The sequence below is a fragment of the Thunnus albacares genome, chromosome 9 (assembly GCF_914725855.1).
Source record: "Thunnus albacares chromosome 9, fThuAlb1.1, whole genome shotgun sequence".
Taxonomy (NCBI): Eukaryota; Metazoa; Chordata; class Actinopteri; order Scombriformes; family Scombridae; genus Thunnus; species Thunnus albacares.
Window position 1 is genome coordinate 9,840,672 of NC_058114.1, and position 18,408 is coordinate 9,859,079.

The 18,408-nt window shown below is 39.1% G+C and overlaps 2 protein-coding genes across 17 annotated transcripts in view; one reads left to right on the plus strand and one right to left on the minus strand.

The window, feature by feature from the left end:
- Window positions 1-18,408, minus strand: part of dock7 (dedicator of cytokinesis 7) — a 52,969-nt gene that overhangs the window by 31,011 nt on the left and 3,550 nt on the right. For all 16 annotated transcript variants that reach the window (XM_044361943.1, XM_044361938.1, XM_044361949.1 and 13 more), the window contains exons 2-14: window positions 16,834-16,933; window positions 14,747-14,922; window positions 13,666-13,734; window positions 13,391-13,520; window positions 12,985-13,197; window positions 12,630-12,715; window positions 12,466-12,532; window positions 11,799-11,948; window positions 11,535-11,615; window positions 11,046-11,208; window positions 10,308-10,450; window positions 10,054-10,147; window positions 9,643-9,805 (exon numbers count right to left, since the gene is read on the minus strand). In XM_044361943.1, the coding sequence (XP_044217878.1) occupies window positions 9,643-9,805; window positions 10,054-10,147; window positions 10,308-10,450; window positions 11,046-11,208; window positions 11,535-11,615; window positions 11,799-11,948; window positions 12,466-12,532; window positions 12,630-12,715; window positions 12,985-13,197; window positions 13,391-13,520; window positions 13,666-13,734; window positions 14,747-14,922; window positions 16,834-16,933 (1,635 nt within the window). The remainder of the gene's footprint in view (window positions 1-9,642; window positions 9,806-10,053; window positions 10,148-10,307; window positions 10,451-11,045; window positions 11,209-11,534; window positions 11,616-11,798; window positions 11,949-12,465; window positions 12,533-12,629; window positions 12,716-12,984; window positions 13,198-13,390; window positions 13,521-13,665; window positions 13,735-14,746; window positions 14,923-16,833; window positions 16,934-18,408) is intronic.
- angptl3 (angiopoietin-like 3) lies at window positions 3,701-8,565 on the plus strand. Its single transcript, XM_044361956.1, has 7 exons — window positions 3,701-4,447; window positions 4,961-5,071; window positions 5,288-5,399; window positions 5,537-5,650; window positions 5,958-6,053; window positions 6,901-7,167; window positions 7,292-8,565. Exons 1-7 carry the CDS (start codon window positions 3,917-3,919, stop codon window positions 7,474-7,476), a joined length of 1,416 nt encoding a protein of 471 aa, XP_044217891.1. The 5' UTR covers window positions 3,701-3,916; the 3' UTR covers window positions 7,477-8,565.

The following is an 18,408-nucleotide window of genomic DNA, read 5'->3' on the forward strand; positions in this document are numbered from 1 at the left end:
TAAAAAAGTGCTTGACCTAGTTACCTGGCATAGTTACATCAGATTCCAAAACCAATAAATGTAAGGGGGCAAGGCCACCATGGACACTAAACCCAACTCTGATTGGTAAATATGGAAGGCTTGGCCTGTCAAAAAGATGGGAGGTGCAACCTAAAATGTTTCAGAAGAGGTGACTCACTGGGGATTGTTCTCATGCAAAACAGGTAACATTAAAGAAAAGAACTTTGTCATGACCATGCCAACTATTTTAACCCTTTGCAAGGTGTAGCACAAACCATCATGGCTTGAGAGGACTAGAGGTTAAGCCGTCAATAGAGACATCATAAGAAAGCAACCATTACGTAAACTCAAATTACATTACATATACAGAAAACTTTCTCCCATGTTAAATTGTACTGTAGGCCTAGGATGATTTAGCCTCCCAGCTAAAAATATTGACTTTTATTGTTTGAAATAAACCTTTTAATAAAATACTTAAAGTGGTTTGGATATTTAAATCCTGGTCATTGTGGTCAACACACCCAGCTACGATGAAAGTAATGATACTATACTTTCAAAAACGCTGGTTACTACCGCTGTATGTCAGGAAGATGGGTGTCCCAGAATAGGAAGTGCAAAGTAACCCGAGATCAGCTGACAAACCGCAATGACGTAGTTGAGTCAGTGGGGGATGGCTCCACAGAGACCACAGCTGGAATCACATCTTACAAGGAGGCGTGGGAATCTCTCTGGTCTGATAATTAGAATTTTACTCTTTACTTACTCTTCTGTTATCCTCAAACTATCATGTCCTCACAAGTTTAATAGCAGCTTTAAAGTGGGTTGTTGAACTAAAATAGACCCCAAAATGGCTTTACTGCAGCAAAGCTGGAATATCCATCGAAGCACAAATGAAGTATCACTAATCGGTCAGTTCATCTCATCAGATTTAACTTAATAACACACACATGAAGACAGTTAAGGCAAACTATACATGGCCCTCGGAATATTACAGCCCTCCAAATACAATCCCTCATGGCAATTATCTTCCCTATTTTGGGCCCAGAGGATACATAAGAGGACAAAGTCATTGTTTAACCGACTCTAAACACAGAGGTTCTCACCAACAGGCCAGATGTCAAAGTAATTCTATGGAAATTCAGAACATGCAAAGAAGGAACGGTAATAATGAGGTTGTCATGTTAAAGGGATGTACGTCCACTAAAAGAGCTTGTTTTTGCCACTGACAGGCTCATTGATAAGTGTCCAACAACATTATGGAAAGGACCATACAGAGAAATAAAACATTTTTCTTTACCTTTCGCTTGATCCGGTCTGTTTGTTATTGTGTCTAACCAAGTCTCACCCAAGAAGTCTCACTCTGCAATCTCACTAGAGGTGAGTTGTTGAAATCAGCTAAATATTCAGCCATGACAGAGTTGGAGAGAGGAGTGCCAGGAATAGTTTATTGTGTTGGAGTACAGAAAGCATAACTTAGTGTTATCTAAAAGATCTTCAAAGTCATGGCTTAATATTTAGCTGATTACGACAACAACTCAACTCTAGCAGAACAAGACTTCTCCTTCATCTTCTACCAAAATTTGACATACAGTGAATATTATATTTTTCATTGATGAGCGCATTTTTACCGTTAATTTCTTTGAATATAGTTAAAAATGCAGACGTTTTTCCACTCTACTGAATAATGACAGATTCAACTAATTAGGTGCTACAATATAGGGTACTGAATGCACACAAATGTGAACATGACTCTTTCACCTTGTGGTTAACAAAGAAGGGGCCAGTTGTAGAAGGGTATGCACACTATCCAATCATGGGACAAAGGACTGACACACAGTACATGTTATCAGAACAGTCCTCTTACCCAGAGGCCAACATAGGAGGTGATCAATGCATAGAGTTACAATGGCTAGTAGAGGTACATTAAGAGTATCTTTTGAATTACTTAAATTTTGCACAATAATTATCAAAATAGCTACAGATCCAACAGTATGGACACTTAAAATTTTGAATTAAATTAGAATGCAGAACTACCATTCTGAGGTTAACACTTCCACAGAACAAACTTAGAATGTAGTTCAGTGTCATGTTAGTCATTTCTTCATTTCTTCCACTGCAAATGTGAATTTGGCCACAAACATGGGCAGAACATGCCAGCTCCACAGACCCCAGCGGGCTCAGTTGGGTTCAAACCCTTAAACCTCCTGCAGTGAAGCAACAGTGCTAACCACTGTGTTGGAACGAAGAATACAGAATATTATTACCAACTTTATGCTGATCAGGCAAATTCCTGGCACATTTTACTCATTCAAATTTTTTTTATTTTCCATAGAGCTCATTCTCTCTGCTCTAATCATATGAAAAAACAGTAGGTCTTCATTAAAGAGAACTGAGGGAATTCATCCTTACAACCGCAAATAACTAGAAAGAGCTCATTAATTGTGTGGTATTATAAGGTGCAGTGTTTCCATGTTAAACCAAAGCTAGCCAGCAGCAATGTATGGGCCAAACATAACATTTTCTAGTATTTGTGACAATGTGAATGCTTTCATAATAATGTAATAATCTTTTCTTCCAGTATAGCGAGTGACTGATAAGCTAATATGGGAAAATATACTTGTTTTTGATTGGTGACGCAGCAAACAAATATCTTTGGCTCAAAAATATCATCAGTACCATCAAAAAAATGATTCAAAATTTGGTCAACTATAAGTAACAATGAATAGTCGGCATAAATAAAATGAATTAACTCTATAAAAGGTTCCAACAACAAAAATCTTCAGAATTTCAAGCCTTGATTAATCAATAAATACAATGACTGAACAACACAGCAATTATCTGGAAGGCCTTTTCCTCCTACACAGCAGGCCATGCATCAAGATACATACTTTACTTTACAGATAGCAAACTATGTAGTGTGGAGTGTCAAAAGTATATACATTCATATTTTAATTAAATACTACACTGAGTCATTTCACCGATTAGTTCCTCCTCACACTCTGGCTGAAGGTGGGCATATTTCAACAACATTGCAAGTCTGCGTGAAACAACTTACTAAGAATTCCCCATAAAGATTGTTTTTTTATGACAGGACTCGGTGTGTGGGAATGATCCTTTTAAAGCTGCAAGTCTGGTGGCATTAAAAATATTGCACAAGGCATGACAAACTTGAAAAAAAATGACAAGGCTGAGCAATAAAACCAAGATGATGAGTACACACTGTCCAAACTCTCCAACATCATTCATGCCCAAGAGCTCAACCCTGGCACAGATGACAGACCCACTCCCCTCCCCACTCAAAGAGAGAAGAAGGAGAGGGAGAAAGAGAGCCTGGTGCTAGGCTGATTCAGCAGGATGCTAAATCAAACCCAAGAGCATTAATTACACACAACATTATCAATCAAAGCAAAGTGTGTGCAGGGTTATATGGTTTGAGATTGATCAGAATGACGATCCATCAAAAACCTGTGATGGCCATTGTTGGCTTTCTGCTGATCAGCTAAAGCTCTGCACCACAGATGGAGAACAGGGTAGGGTGTGGTACGGGGAGGGGATTGGGGTTAAATGGGTAGTAAAGAGAAGGGAGGGGGATGTAGTGTATATGTCATTTGCTCACTGCTGTGATTTGTTTGTTCAGGAGAGGGAGGGCTCCAGGGGATTTGGGAGGAGGTGGGGTACAGAGCTAAAACATAGTAGGGTTTAATGATCAGCTAATCCCCCCCCCCTCCTCTACCGAGAGGGTAGTATATAACACAGGGCAGCCTGCTGCTCTCACATCATTTTAACAGCAAGAAAGTCTAGGTGGTATGCAGAAAAACAGAGCAAGAGGCAGTAGAGGAAAGCAAGAGCTGTGAAATAGCTACTGTTAGTTAGAAAATTACTGCTATTCCATAATCCAGGACTGGACAAGGAAATCATGATGAAGCTGTTTTGTCTGTTGCTGCTGTTAACCAGTTCCACTGCTGTTCTCCCTCTGGAAACTTCAGGTGGAGATGACAGCCCCACTCTGCCCTCCCTGGCCTTCACCACAGCACCAAACCCAACCGGGGCAAAGTCTCGCTTTGCTATGCTGGATGATGTTCGCCTACTTGCAAACGGCCTCCTTCAGCTAGGCCAGAGTTTACGGGAGTTCGTCCACAAGACCAAGGGCCAAATCAATGACATCTTCCAAAAGTTGAACATTTTTGACCGTTCTTTCTACCAGCTCTCGGTGGTCACATCAGAGATCAAGGAGGAAGAGGAGGAGCTGAAGAAGACAACCAGTTTCTTGAAAGCCAACAATGAGGAGATCAAGAACTTGTCACTGGAAATCAACTCTAAGATCAACAGCATCGTGCAGGAGCGTACACAACTGCAGAGCAAGGTGGGGAGCCTTGAGGAGAGGCTGAAGGGACTGTCGCAGAGCCTGGTCCATGCTGACCAGCTCAGGGAAATCACAGCACTTAAGGTAAGAAGCTAACAAGTGCTGATGTGGTTCCTCAGAATTTCTAATTCAAGCATTTGCTCGCAAGCGTTTGTGGAAGATATCAAAAGAAGTGAATGGTGAACAGACGTATCACTACTGCACCAAAAAGGTTCCCTAAAATCCAGTAAATAATGGAAATTAACTCACTTGATTAACTTTGAACTACCTTGGATAACAACAGGATGTGTCCTAACTATCTGTTGCACTACTTTATCCAATTCCACTTGGGTGTTGTCAAAATACAGTACATGAAACATACAGGCTATAAGAATAAACACACATACATACTTATACTTGCAGCAGGAAAGCTACTTTTTGTGTTCTGTTTCTTGTCATTGTTAATGATAGAATTTCTAGTGTTGCCCCAACTGGCAGTTATTAATGTGTTCAACTTTAATCACTGAATAGTTGCTCTAAAACATATGTGAACTAAAATACATATAAAAAGGTATAACAGACAAAGGTGATAATTAATGTTTTAACTTTGCATTTCAGGAGGTGATTGAAACTCAAGATAAAACAATCACAAATCTACTGAAAGCTGTTAAAGAGCAGCATGATCAGCTTGATCACCAGAAAATGAAGATTAAAAATCTGGAGGAAAAGGTAAACGACTGTTCTCTGCTCAGTCCAGTGTCAAATAAGCTTAATAATAAAATAAAAGATTTTCCCATGTTGTGTCAAACAGTTTATATAAAATTCTTCTTTAGGAAATGTATGGAGGGAGGGGACTCAGCTTTCTCTAGGGTTGACAACATAATTTAACTAATATTACAATTTAACAATAATTTAATATAACAATTAATTTGCATTGTCTTTCAGCTCAGCTATGACAGTTTTCAAGATACAGTCGATAAGCCAATGGATTCAGACCCAACAGCTACAGATATGTTTGAATATCTGACAGGAAACTCAACTGGCCTGGACAGAAATGGTAACATTATTCAATCGTGTGTTATTGCTTTTTTAAAAAGTTAGACTAAAAATGAAATATATTAAAATAAAAGAATAATGCAAATGTTGTTGGGAAATTTGGATGCATTCATTTTTACTTTCTTCACTGTGTTTTAGATATCCCCATGGACTGCAGCGAGCTATTTGACAGAGAAGAGGCCAACAGTGGAATTTATGTTATCAAGCCAAACCAATCTGAGCCTTTCAATGTTTATTGTGAAATGGGTTCAGGTGAGTGAGCCTTCAGCCTTTTCGTGACGACATCAAAATAATGTTTTTGTATTCAGAGGCATTGACATTTATAAGATGTAACTCTGGCATTTAAGTACATGTCTCCATTCAGCAAGGAAGGAACAAAAAACCAAAAGGTTATCAAACTAAATAGCCACAGGAAAATGTACCCAAAGGGGCAGACAATAGGGTGGATATCCCTTTCACATTATCTATGATGAGGCTGCTTCCTGATCCTTGTGTAGAGTTGTGTATAACTTGTACAACAGCACCTTCAATTGAAATATACTTCCCATCCATTCTATAGATGGAGGTTCAACTGTCATCCAACGCAGGGTTGATGGTTCAGTGGACTTTGACCAGACATGGGAAAATTATGAGAAAGGCTTTGGAGATCTGGAGAGTAAGTACATTAAAAGCTATATGTTAAATTCCAAAGATGCAATTTGAGCATTTGTCAAAACCACGGACAAGTTGAGAAAGGGCAGCTTTCCTTCCGTGTAATAAATACACATTTGTTAATAATCTGCTGCAGTACTGAATACATAAATAAAATACATAAAATACATGAATAAAAATATAAATAATTTTTTATCTCGAAAAAAATTGAAAATTGCAGCATAGGAATATTTGTATTGATTTCTACCTTAACCTGCTAAGACTTTCGGGAGAAGGGAGCTTTTTGAAATACTTCCTGTTGGCCTGGTCACAGGAAACAGTCATTGTTGTATATTGGCCCTGGGCTGACAAAATGACTTCCTGTATTATCTTCCTGTACACAGCAAGTTTTGGCAGCATTTCCCTCCAGCACTCGCTAGGCTTTAAAAGCTGCTCATAGGTGCAGTCATTCCGAAGTAATGGCTCCTGCAGCAATGAATTTTTTGGTGTAACGTTCCTTCACTACTACCTACCTAATAATTATACCATACAAGTTACTACATGAACTCTAAACTTCTGTGGACGATACTCAATATAGCAAATACTGATAATATACCTCTGCCAGCTCCATGTAACTGCCAAAAATATGCAGATTCCAGAAATAAGATCTGTTTCTGAAACGTAATAAGCTCTTCCTGATTTATGCCATGAACATGAATCTTTAAATTGAGTCTCATGCAAATCGATTCATAACTTCTTGAGTTTACATACAGACAGGCCACCAATAGACTTCGGTGGCTATTGTTGGTGGTTACAAAAAATAAATCTTTAGGAGATTTAACAAGCTAAAAAATGATTGATGTGTTATGCAGAGGACTTCTGGCTGGGCTTAAAGAAGATCCACAGCCTTACACAACAGGGAGTTTACATCCTGCGTATTGATGTGGAGGACTGGAAGGAGGAGAAGCATTGGGCTGAGTACCGTTTCTCTCTGGAAGGTCCATCCAACCATTACACCCTTCATCTCAGCAACTTCTCCGGTGACCTGGCTGATGCCATGGCCAATAGCACCGGCATGAGCTTCTTCACAAAAGACAGAAATGATGATACCAAACGAAACTGCGCTCGCAATTACACAGGTAAAGAGTGACCAATGCCACAAGCTGAGTTCAGCACACCGGCCTCATACTGGCCTGCATCCTCACCTCATTTTGTGGAATTTGTTTTTTACAACTTATGTCTCTTGTCATGACCCTTTGGCAGGTGGTTGGTGGTTCAGCGGCTGTGGAGAGACCAACCTTAATGGAAGGTATTTGTGGTTGAGGGCAAGGGGACGCTCTGTGAGAAGGAAGGGCATTTACTGGAAGCCTGGCAATGGGCCCCTGTATTCTCTCAAGATGACCAAGATCACCATTCGACCAGCCCGTACTACTGAAGGCTTCAACTGAACCTCAGAACTCATACCTTCTCTTAGAACACTACTGGCATTTTTCACGAACACTAACATCTGGTGCTTAGCCAATTTTGCACTTCTCCACATAAAATGGAAAAGTGCAAAATGAGATATCAAGGTCATAACACAGGCAATATATATGACACCGATTTCATTTGCTATATTAAGCTGATTGCTTCCTAACACCATTTTGCCAGAGACTAGTGCTGACCAACAGATAAGTCAAACATGTCTGAAGTCAGAAAATGCTGAACTGTTGAAATGATGCAACAGTGCCATGCAGGTTGTTAACCTATTGGGTCTGATCCAGCAAGGACAGTAGAATTGTCATTATGCAACGTCTGCAATCACTTGCAAAACAGACATATTGATCCACATCAGCGACCTGATTCAGTGCTGGCTGCAAAATGTCAGTAATGCAGTAGAAGAGAGACTACAATGCAATTCCAAAACTGAAATTGCTTGGCTAATCTTTTCAGTGAATTTAAATGTATTTGACAGCTTCTATACTGATTGTATTTAAATGTGACTTTTATCTTTGTGATGTGAAACAGTTTTGCATGTTCCCAGGAGCTAATGGCACAAATACCAACAGGTTATCACATAAAGCATGCAACGTATATATAGCAAGTCATAGTTCAAAAGAAACACTGCATCTCCAACATCCTCAAAAGTACTCAGACTGGGGATTTCCAATTAAGGGCATGTCATGATTTCATTGTATTTTACACTGCTTCATCAAGGGTTTGGGGGCTATATAAACCATGTCAGCTTTCAAATTCAATACGAAAGATTGGAGATGCAAAGCTTTGACAGCGCACTAATAAGGTTTTTCACTTTGTCTGTTCTTTGTTTTTTTTTTACTCTGTTAAGTATTTAAACCATGTTCATGCTATTACATGAATTGTGCTGGTATTGTTAGAAAAACATAATTTCCGTGTATTCCTATGTTATTGAGTCATATTGACTCCTGTCCATTATCACAACATAACTAACTGTACTGTAAAGGTGTTTCATACTAACATTTCACCCTGACAAATAGCTAGGTGCTCTAATAACTCATATTTATGAAAACAAAATAAAAACGGACATGACTAAATGACTCTAATGTGTCAACATTTTTAAAAGGTGAAAGTGGACATGCTCTACCTGATTTATAGTGGGTAATATATATATATATATGTAACTTTGTATTGAGGAGATGAAGTGGCTCGATAAAAAAAAAACAAGAAATGTATTTGATTGTAATAGTATTATATGTGAAATTAGGTACACCTGAACACTATAACAGTCAATAATACTGTTATATCTTCATTCACAATTTAAAAGCATGTCCTCACTGCTCAAGTTCGCTGATCTCATATATTTGACAATGACGTTAAAGAGAAAAAGAGTTATAGATAAGCATGTCAAACAGTTAGGTTTCCAGGAAAATCGGTGAAAAAAAGACCATTGATCCCAGAAAACCTTATTTTGGTAGCAAAAAAAAAACAAGCTCAGAATGATAATTTAACAATTACAAATTCCTTTCACCCAGTTCAGCCGGGTCTCTGGAGGATCAATTAGGTCTGGCATTAGTTAATATGCAATAGGAATGCAACTGGTTATCTGCAGACAAACAAGGCCGGTGGCAGCGAGGCTGTGTCAGCAGCAGTGTGGTAATGAGAACATCTCTCCATATGACCTTGTCAAAAATAGCTCTTGGGCAAATGGAACACATCAGCAGTGCACAGGCAGACATCAGGTGAACATTAACAAAAGACAGTGTCAGTCATCACTGTCCAAAGCTGGAGGTAGTGTTTACTTAATTTTACGAGTTAAAAGATGTGTTTAATCATTGATTAAGGTTTTACTACTGGCAGCAATATCTCTTTGTAGTCCCAAGATACCTTAACAATTAATTATTAGTTAAAAAGCAATTACAATAAGATCATTACAATTAAAAAGTAAACAAGGCTATATTTCAATAAATTTCTAATTGATCAATTTAAAAGTTGCTTTAAAATTAACACTTAATAACAGCTTGTAACTAACTGACAGGTAATTCGGAGATAAAGCGTTCCACTGACATATGAATATACTCTTCAGACTAGATAGACTAAAATGAAAGATAAGACACAAAAGTTCAATTTTCCACACTAATAAGTGTTTTTTCCTGTACCTGTATGTGGTGTTTGGCACATAGACGTCTCTGGCAGGGAACTCCAAGATCTCCCTGGTGGGGCGTACCCTACTGTCCGGGTAAGGTTTAACCTGCAGTAGGTCAGGTGTCAAGCAATAGTGGGGGTTCTCTGGAGCTGGAGAAATGTCCAACTTCAACTGGGCTGTAGTGACAGTCACAAAGGACAGTAGGAGGGAGGAGTGAATGTAACAAACACAACAGGAGGATGAAGAAGGAGGAGGGCGTAATAAATTCCAAACACCATCAGCTAACTTCTTCAAATTTCAAGCAGAAAAAATGGCAAATAGCGATGAGCATTGGGTAAATAACTACCAACAAGGTAAAGAAATAAAAGGAATAGTTCAGGTCTTTTCTTAACTCTCTCTAAGAACACTCAATTGATGTTTGTACCTGTGATGGGTCTGAGCCTCCTCAGTACTGAAGAAGGTCTTCTCATATCTGCTAGGAACTTATACAAGTCCTCATCACTCAGCCTGTCACCCTCCTAAAATACAAAAACAATGTTTTGAACATTTAAGAAAATTTTAAGAGACAAAGCAGAACACAATACAGTAAACTATGTGTTTATCGATATTCCTCTCTGTCTGTGAGCATGCTTTCTCGGATGTGAATTAAAAAAAATTTGTGCATGTAGTATAGCAGACCTGTTTGAAGAAGTTGGTGATGGTAAGTGTGGCAGGTCTGAAACCTGTAAGACTACATGACTCATCTCCACTGGTGGTTCTCTCCAGGGAACGCCTTCCCATGATGCTTGAGTTCCTCCGCTCTGACCATGAGCCTTTTCTCTCTGCAGACAGGCAGCAAATCAGCATTTAAGATTTAACTTTGTTTTCACCTCTGCTTTTTGAAAGCTTTTTTATTGGGGGAAGCAACAATAAGCTCGAGATGAATGCCAGATATCTGTCCTATCTGACAGAAAATATACATCTCTCTGATCTGCCTAGCAACGAAAAGGCAGTCACCACAGTCAGCATCAAAGACCCCTTGTGAGGTCAAAGGTTGGACAAACACCAAAGGTCAAACTTAAAATAACACACGTGGAATCAACATGACTGGATTCTTTGTTTGAATGTTTTGCTATCTGTTTGAATTTGCTTTACTTACTATTTGTTGTTGGAAAGTTGTTTCTAGATAAAGACTTTAAAATGTGGTAATGTACCAACGTGCCCATGAGCCTTCTGCGTGACTGTCAGACAGTTACAGTCTCTGTCCCCTGATAACTTCGATGTGACATTGAGACTGTGAGTGGGCAGAACCACAAAACCAAAAAAGGGACAGACTATGTGCCTCCAAACAGTGACTCTTAATGACCTTACACTAAGATACATGCTGCATATTAACAGTTAGAATCCAAAGAGTTGTGTTAAAGGGAAAAGTCAGACCTGAGAGGCTCATCTCCAGCTCTGTATCTCTCTCAAGACTGCCAGCACTGTTGACGATGTTCATTAGGTGGATGGCGGTCCAAGCGAAGGGCATGCGATAGCGGCCCAGCCGTTGGCAGAACTGCTCTGACTGGCTGCGGAGCTTCTCCAGCTTCTCTTTGTTCTACGACAAAAACATATGTTAACTACAATATCTGTGACTTTTAAAACAGAAAAAACAACTTACAAATGATAATTAAATTAGTTTATTTATTTATCAATTGAAAAAAAAAAAAATTGATTATATACTGTGCAAAATTTTGGTGAAGAAATGCGTAGCACTCCAAGGAGCATGGAGTTTTATAACTGAATATGTGGCTAACAAAGTGGGCTATGAAGACAATACTTATTATCTTATACATAATGTTTTAATACTATAATAATATATACGAGACGATACTCTATATACTATTTTATGTGCCATTCAAGCTCACACTGATCGTATCGTACCTTGGCAGCGTCTGACTCTTTGAAGACCATGTAGGGTTCAGCACATTCTCCAATATCACCTTGCTGCAGTACCTTTTCCAACTGGGAACAGAACACACACAGCTTTCTGTCACCACACTCACACACTGCAATGAAGTGATCACACAGGACAAAGACCTACTCTCAAATCGTTTTTTTAATATTATTTACATTATTATTACCCAATGCTTTATTTGCAAAACCACACTTAGCGAGACAGAGGAAATAATATCATAATTGTCTGACCTTGATGACCAGGAAGACATCCTGGGAGGGGTAGGTGATGGAGAATATGGCAGAGCGTGCCAGCGTGGAGATGGCTGCTGTCTGAATGTGCGGACGCAGCATCGCCTTGGTCGGCTCTGAGTTTAAGTCGAAGAAAAAGTTCTCTGATATCTGCGGGGCACATGCAAACAGACAAAAAGGTCATTATCACATGATTATAACATATATGTAAAATGCACAGTAATACTATGACCGCAACATGGCAGCCATCATAATCCAAATGTAATTCTTTAGTGAATGGATGTGTTACTGCGATCTGATCTATTGCTCACAGTGGCTGACAAACATGATAACACTTCAGTGACAAATGACCCACTTGTGAAATAATGGGGCTCCTGTGCAGAGCAATACATGTGAGAGATCTACTTATCAGGGCAACTGCTACCCTCTAGTGTTTGTCAGCTAGAGGGGAGAAGAAATAGGCAGCCGGTGCATGGGCTTTCTTAGATAGATACATAGTTCCAGTGTATGATTTAGCTGCATTCCTACAAGCATAACAGGGCCACAACATAAAATTTTATAGTCCACACATCAAATTCACTTTGGCCTCCCAACAATTTTAATGGTTTGCAGAAGTGACCCAACAACTCAGGGCTGACGTAGCACTGAGGAAAGCATAACAGCTTACCTTTTTCTTTTCCTTGACATCGTATAAGGCCAAACTAGCAAATATGGGTTCAATTTCGATCTCAAACCTTCAAGGGGAGAGAAAAAGGAGTGGGTCAGCAGAAAGCAGCAGTTAAATAAAAGAGCTAAAAGGTTTTTTTTCTGAAAAGGCTGTCCACCACTTACTTCAAGGACAAGCACTTGACGAGTAGCCTCTGGCCAAAGTGTTCTTTGGGTACTTCAGGCACGCAATGGCGCTCAATGGGCTCCTCCTACACATTCACATAGAACACCAAATACAAAAACATGAAACTATCAGAAGAATTATGAGTATCTGTGTGTGCATGCTATTTTATGCATGACAAAGTAAGTTACAGACATCTTGGGGCTGATTTGAAACACAAAAAAATAGTTCATTGGCTTATTTGCACCCAGTAACCAACAAAAAATGTGCTACAGATTCATAATATTGCATGATGAGATTTAATGTTGACTGTCAGAAAAGGATTCCAGCAAAGAGGGATGGAGGGGTATACTGGACCTCGTCAAGGGCGGGGTGCAGAGCAAAGAGTTCACGGTGGCGGTTGGCCTTGCGCTGATCTTCATTATGCCTGTCAATCTCCTCATTGGGGGCACGGTCGAGGAGGTGAGGGAGGAGGGCATCAGGGACGGAATTCTTCAAGTCAAAGATGCTGCAGGCCCAGCTGCCCCGTGGCGTGTCGTCTATGGACATTGACCGGCGCTTCAGGTCATCCTACAGAACAACAAACATATATCAATATGAGCACCGTAGGCGGACCATCTCAACACACAGTATCAAAGTATGTATGGTCATCCAAAACCTTAAACTTCTCATGTGGGCTTTTAAACATTCCATCCCATGACACAGGAGATTTTTGTCGGTCCACAAACTTGTCCAACTGTTTTACTACTGAGTGATTCAATACCTGGTCATCCTGGTAGCTGCTGTTGTCTGGCATCTCATCAGCCTCAAACACTTGTTTGGGCAGTCCTTTCTGACGCTCCTTCTGTTTATCCAGAGTGTTGGGGTTGAAGCCCGTACCAAGCTTGTGGTATCTGAAGAAAGCAAGCAGTCATTTAGGACACAGTGATTAACTTAACAATATTAATTAATGCTTTCAGGTAAAATCTCAATTTAGTGAGTTAACAATTGTAATCAACGTATAAAAAAATTGAATAATATCAGACAGTGAGGCCTTACTTTCTGTTGACGACAGCCCAGTCCTCTGTGTAGGATCTGACACAGTCTCTGACATGAGGATCAGTGTCCCTGCAGCCAGACAGATTCAATCAATCAAACAAGCTTTATTTCAATAGCAAAAGTCAGACATGAAATACATTAGAGTGGGTGACTAAAGATGACGGGCTACCAGGCCGATGTCATTTAATTTTCCTGCTACATCAAACAGTGAAGTACACAATGTTTGTGCCACTACTTCAGAAATGCCAAGAGACAGAGCTAAGTAATGACATTAAATCCATAAATCTTTCATCTTGAATCATTTGATGCTGCTTTTACAATAACTAAAGGCAGCAATAATAATAGAAAAACTCACAGAACTCACAGCATTACACAGTCACTCAAACCAAAGCATGGAGGCCAAATCCTAAGATTTCTTCAAATGGAAGTAAAAATGTCTTTGCTTTTCCTCAAATAGCAGTGCTGTGATGTAACAGCTCTCCTTCTTCTTACGTCACTGTAACCTCTAAAAGTTTCCACAATCGAATAGAATAGAATAAGAAACACATGAAAAAGCAGTGTTCTTTTTTTCCTGTGGATAGGAAATTGATTTGTATAATTAGGTTACAGTGATATAAGAGACTTCCTGCATGCAGTATCTAATACAATGCAGCAAGAAGAGCTGAAAATATTTACCATGAGTGACTTAGGAAGTCAAAAATGTCTTGTTCCCAGACTTACTGTATTGCAGATATACATGCTATCTATCTTCTCTCAGTGTGTTTGATTAAATCTATAACAAAACATCCATTTATTGATTGTTTATTTAATGTATTATCAAGTTAAATTATTTAATTAATGTATAAAATTTTAAGTTATTTATAAATGTATTAATTACTACTATAATTTATAGATATAAAGTACTTTTTAATCCCTTGATTGTCTAGTTAATCTAAACACTTGCTAGGCTGTCTAGGTCCTGACACTCAAAATGCTTTTACTGGAGAAAAAAACTAAACATTGTCTGAGTAAATAAGGTGTGAAACTGAGCACATCTCTGCACTTGCTACAACAATTTCTTACAGCTATCTGGCACCCTTACCCTTCCTCTGGGACGGCTTGTACCACTGTGCGACACTCCCTGGGTGTGTAGATGACCTCAATGTCATCAGGGGGAAACTCAATCAGATCTCTCAGGGGACCTGACTCAACGATGGGAGGGTGAGTGATGAGGTACTCCTCGAAATCCACTGGCTCCACTGCCTCCGTGAGAGGAACCTAGTGGGCGATGAGAGGGAGGGAGAAGTTAATTAGCTGTACAGATGCAGTCAGCTGTACAGTTCTCATGTCTGCACCTCTTTTTTTTTATTGTACATTTAAGTCTTGGTGCTTTAGAGTACTGATTCCCCACACAGCCTCAGAGTAGCGTAGTATGAATTGTTACTTATATTATGAATCTGCACCACTGCCAGCATCAACAGGTTGAAAATACAAGGTAATTTCTGCTACTTCTGTTAAGAGAGTAACTCTAGCTTATAAATGATCTTTAATTCTAAATAGGACACATCTGTGATAGGGCATTGTGATTGCGATATGAGTCACGATTTTAGTGGGAATGGCAATTTTTTAAATTTTGATTTGATTTATTGAACAGTGCGCAGTATTAAGCATAAATGATGCACTGCACCGGAGTTAGCTTGAAGCTAATTTGCATCTGTAGTTTTTGCATTTCATTTTCACTGAAAAAAATAAATAAAAATGATGATAATGTTTTTGTTATGGTCTGTACCAAACAAGCATGTTCCCTTACACCTGGAGAGTATGTTTTGAAGGCTGGGGCATCTCTGTGGGACCACAATGCTTCATTTATAATGGTATGTTGTGACATATTTTACCTTTCTCAAAAAATTGCAGCTCCTGCAATTTGGATATTGCATTTAGTCATATTGCAATTTTGATAATATTTCGGTTAATTGTTCATCCCTAATCTGTGATACAGGCAAATGCTTTAAAATGCCCTCAAGCAGATACAAGTAGCCAGATAAGCAACTGTGCTACTTCAAGCGTGGATTAATGGTTTCATGGGGCTTAGAGTGCTTCTAAAATGAGGAACCCAGGGGGGGAATCTATGTTTCAGCAGGTTCAGTTAAAGTCAGAGTTTGTGCGTGTTTGTCTCTCCCTCTCCCACTTGAGGAATGTGAACACAAATAACGTTCACAGTATAATTAAAAGCCAACTGTAGCCTAATTAAGGGGAAGAGGGGGAGTATGGGGAGTATTGGAGAACTGGTGAGTTGGCTCAGGGCTGCCAAAGGTCAATTGGCACTATCCCTTTAACAACCGTACTGCCTGAGCTCAAACGCTGGTAACCCTGGAAACACTGCAGCAGAGACTGGCTGTAGTGGACAAGTCAATCAATGGATTTCCCACATGGTATTTAGCAAGACATAAACAACATTCGTGCAGCCGTTGAAATAACCTCAGCTCAACAGAAAATGACATCCTTGTCTTAGGCTGTAATACAATGAGACTGATGTCAACATATTACTTTTGTTAATATACTTACTTGAACTTCAGTCAAGGTTATGGATGACAAATGGAACCAATCAAGTAGCTTAATTTATAAATTCACATTTGATGACATATTAAACCTACATGTCAAAGTCAATTTAAACCTACACACTACAGTTACACACTGAGCAACCCACAATGACACAACCCAAGAGACCAACACATTCTTGTTTTCCAGCCAGCCCAGCTTTTTAGTCTTTTATACCAAAAGATATAAAAGCATGTGAGTAAACAAATCATCCACATAACCGACAATTATTTTTATTATCAATTCATCTGTTTATCATTTTCTTGATTAACTGATAGTGGTTTGGTTTATAAAATGTCAGAAAATGGTAAAAAAAAAATTTGATCACTGTTCCCCAAAGCCCAAGATGACATCCTCAGATGTCTTCTTTTGTCCCAACCAGCAGTCCACAACTTAAAGATATTCAGTTTACTATCACAGAAACCAGAAAATATTCACATTTTCAATTAACCGACTAATCATTACAGCTCTAGTACAATTGCAATTAATACGATTTCAGAAAATGCCATTTCAACAGCCATAACAATTGTCAATCTAAGTAAGGATGTTAGTAACAGGCTCTGGTCTTTCAACGGTCTTTAGGCTACTCACTGTGTTGCTCGTTGCGGTCCCAACGTTGAGGTTCTTGAAGAGCTGTGGGGAGCCTCCATACTGGCCAGCTATCTGCTTCCTGACCTCTGCTGCCACAGTCCTGTAAACGGAGGAGAAATAGGCGGAGGGAGGAAGAGGGCGAATACGGTCAATATTCAAAGTCTGAGTAATGATCTACACACTAAATGGCCGGCTTATTTGCAATTAGGGGGGAGAATCACAGGGGAACGACAACAGTAATGTGAACAGTAAACAGGCAGTTCTGCAATACACAAGATTGGAAGACATTTATCTATGATACATCGTTACTGAGAGGCAGTCATGTATGACACATCCTGATACCTCTGTCACTAAAGTGGAAAAGATAAAAAACACCATGAGCTTTTGTTTCCTATAAACAGTCGTAAACTAACAAAAGAGTGAACTGCCAGAGAGCACAATAGTCTAGATTTCAAATGTCTGCAATAAAAGAAAGAAAATACACCTGTGTCAGTATCAAAAGAGAGCAAACTGAGGAATGGGAGCTAGTTTATCAAAAATGTATCACAGTATTGATTATTTGTCTAATCCTTATTTGTAATCTGGCGGGGAATAAATGGGCACTGAAAACCAACTGAAAAGCTCCAAAGCCGATTTTAATCAAAGCCTATAACCTCCAAACACAAGTGATATTTAACATTTTTGCTGTGAAAATGGAATAAAAGAGGAGCAATAGATTGCAATAATTATTGCTCTATCATACTGTAATTTGTACAAAACATAATGAACTGCAAGGTTATCATAATGTGGCCAATGTAATGCAATATTTATGTTATTTTATGATTCCAATTCAATGCAACACTTTTTTTCCCCAGCAGGACTTAGTGCTATACAACTAAAATAAATCCAAATATAAAAAACATGCTGCTTGATTTGGCAAATGTCTTATCATTTAATTGAAGACAAGGCTACCTAACATGGAGAATTTTAACATTTAACGCTGAGAATATTACACCCAGACAGAGAAGCGAGAAACAAAAAAAAAGAAATAAAAACCTCTGGACTCGAGTGGTCAGCACAAAGCTGTTGGAGTTCAGCCGCCTGCTATAGGCGCACACATACAGTATATAGACCCTTTAAATCACAGCAACCACCAAAAACCACTCAGAGACCTTTGCCTTGAACAAAACAACAACGTAGCAAGTAGTACAAAGTGACACAAACATGTAAAAAAATTAACACCAAGGATAGAGGCAAGACACAAACGACTCAAGGTTATTTTACTATGATACGAAAAATATAATTAACAGCATTTTTCATGACACTTTTCTTCATAAACAACAGGCCATTTTCCCGTCACTCTCTACTTTCCATCTTCAAAGCAGTACTATAGCAACTGAAGGATTGAAGGTTATTTCAAACTACTGGCCAACAAGTGCAAGGATTAGCTGTGAATCAGTTCGCGAGGTCATGGCAAACGTCATTACCAAAACTGGTTTCACCAAAGCTTCTGTGGGACTAAGCTAATCTTTGTTCCATCATACTATTACAGGGGATTGTGAAGTCGAGATGAGAGACAAGGCTACAGAAAATAAG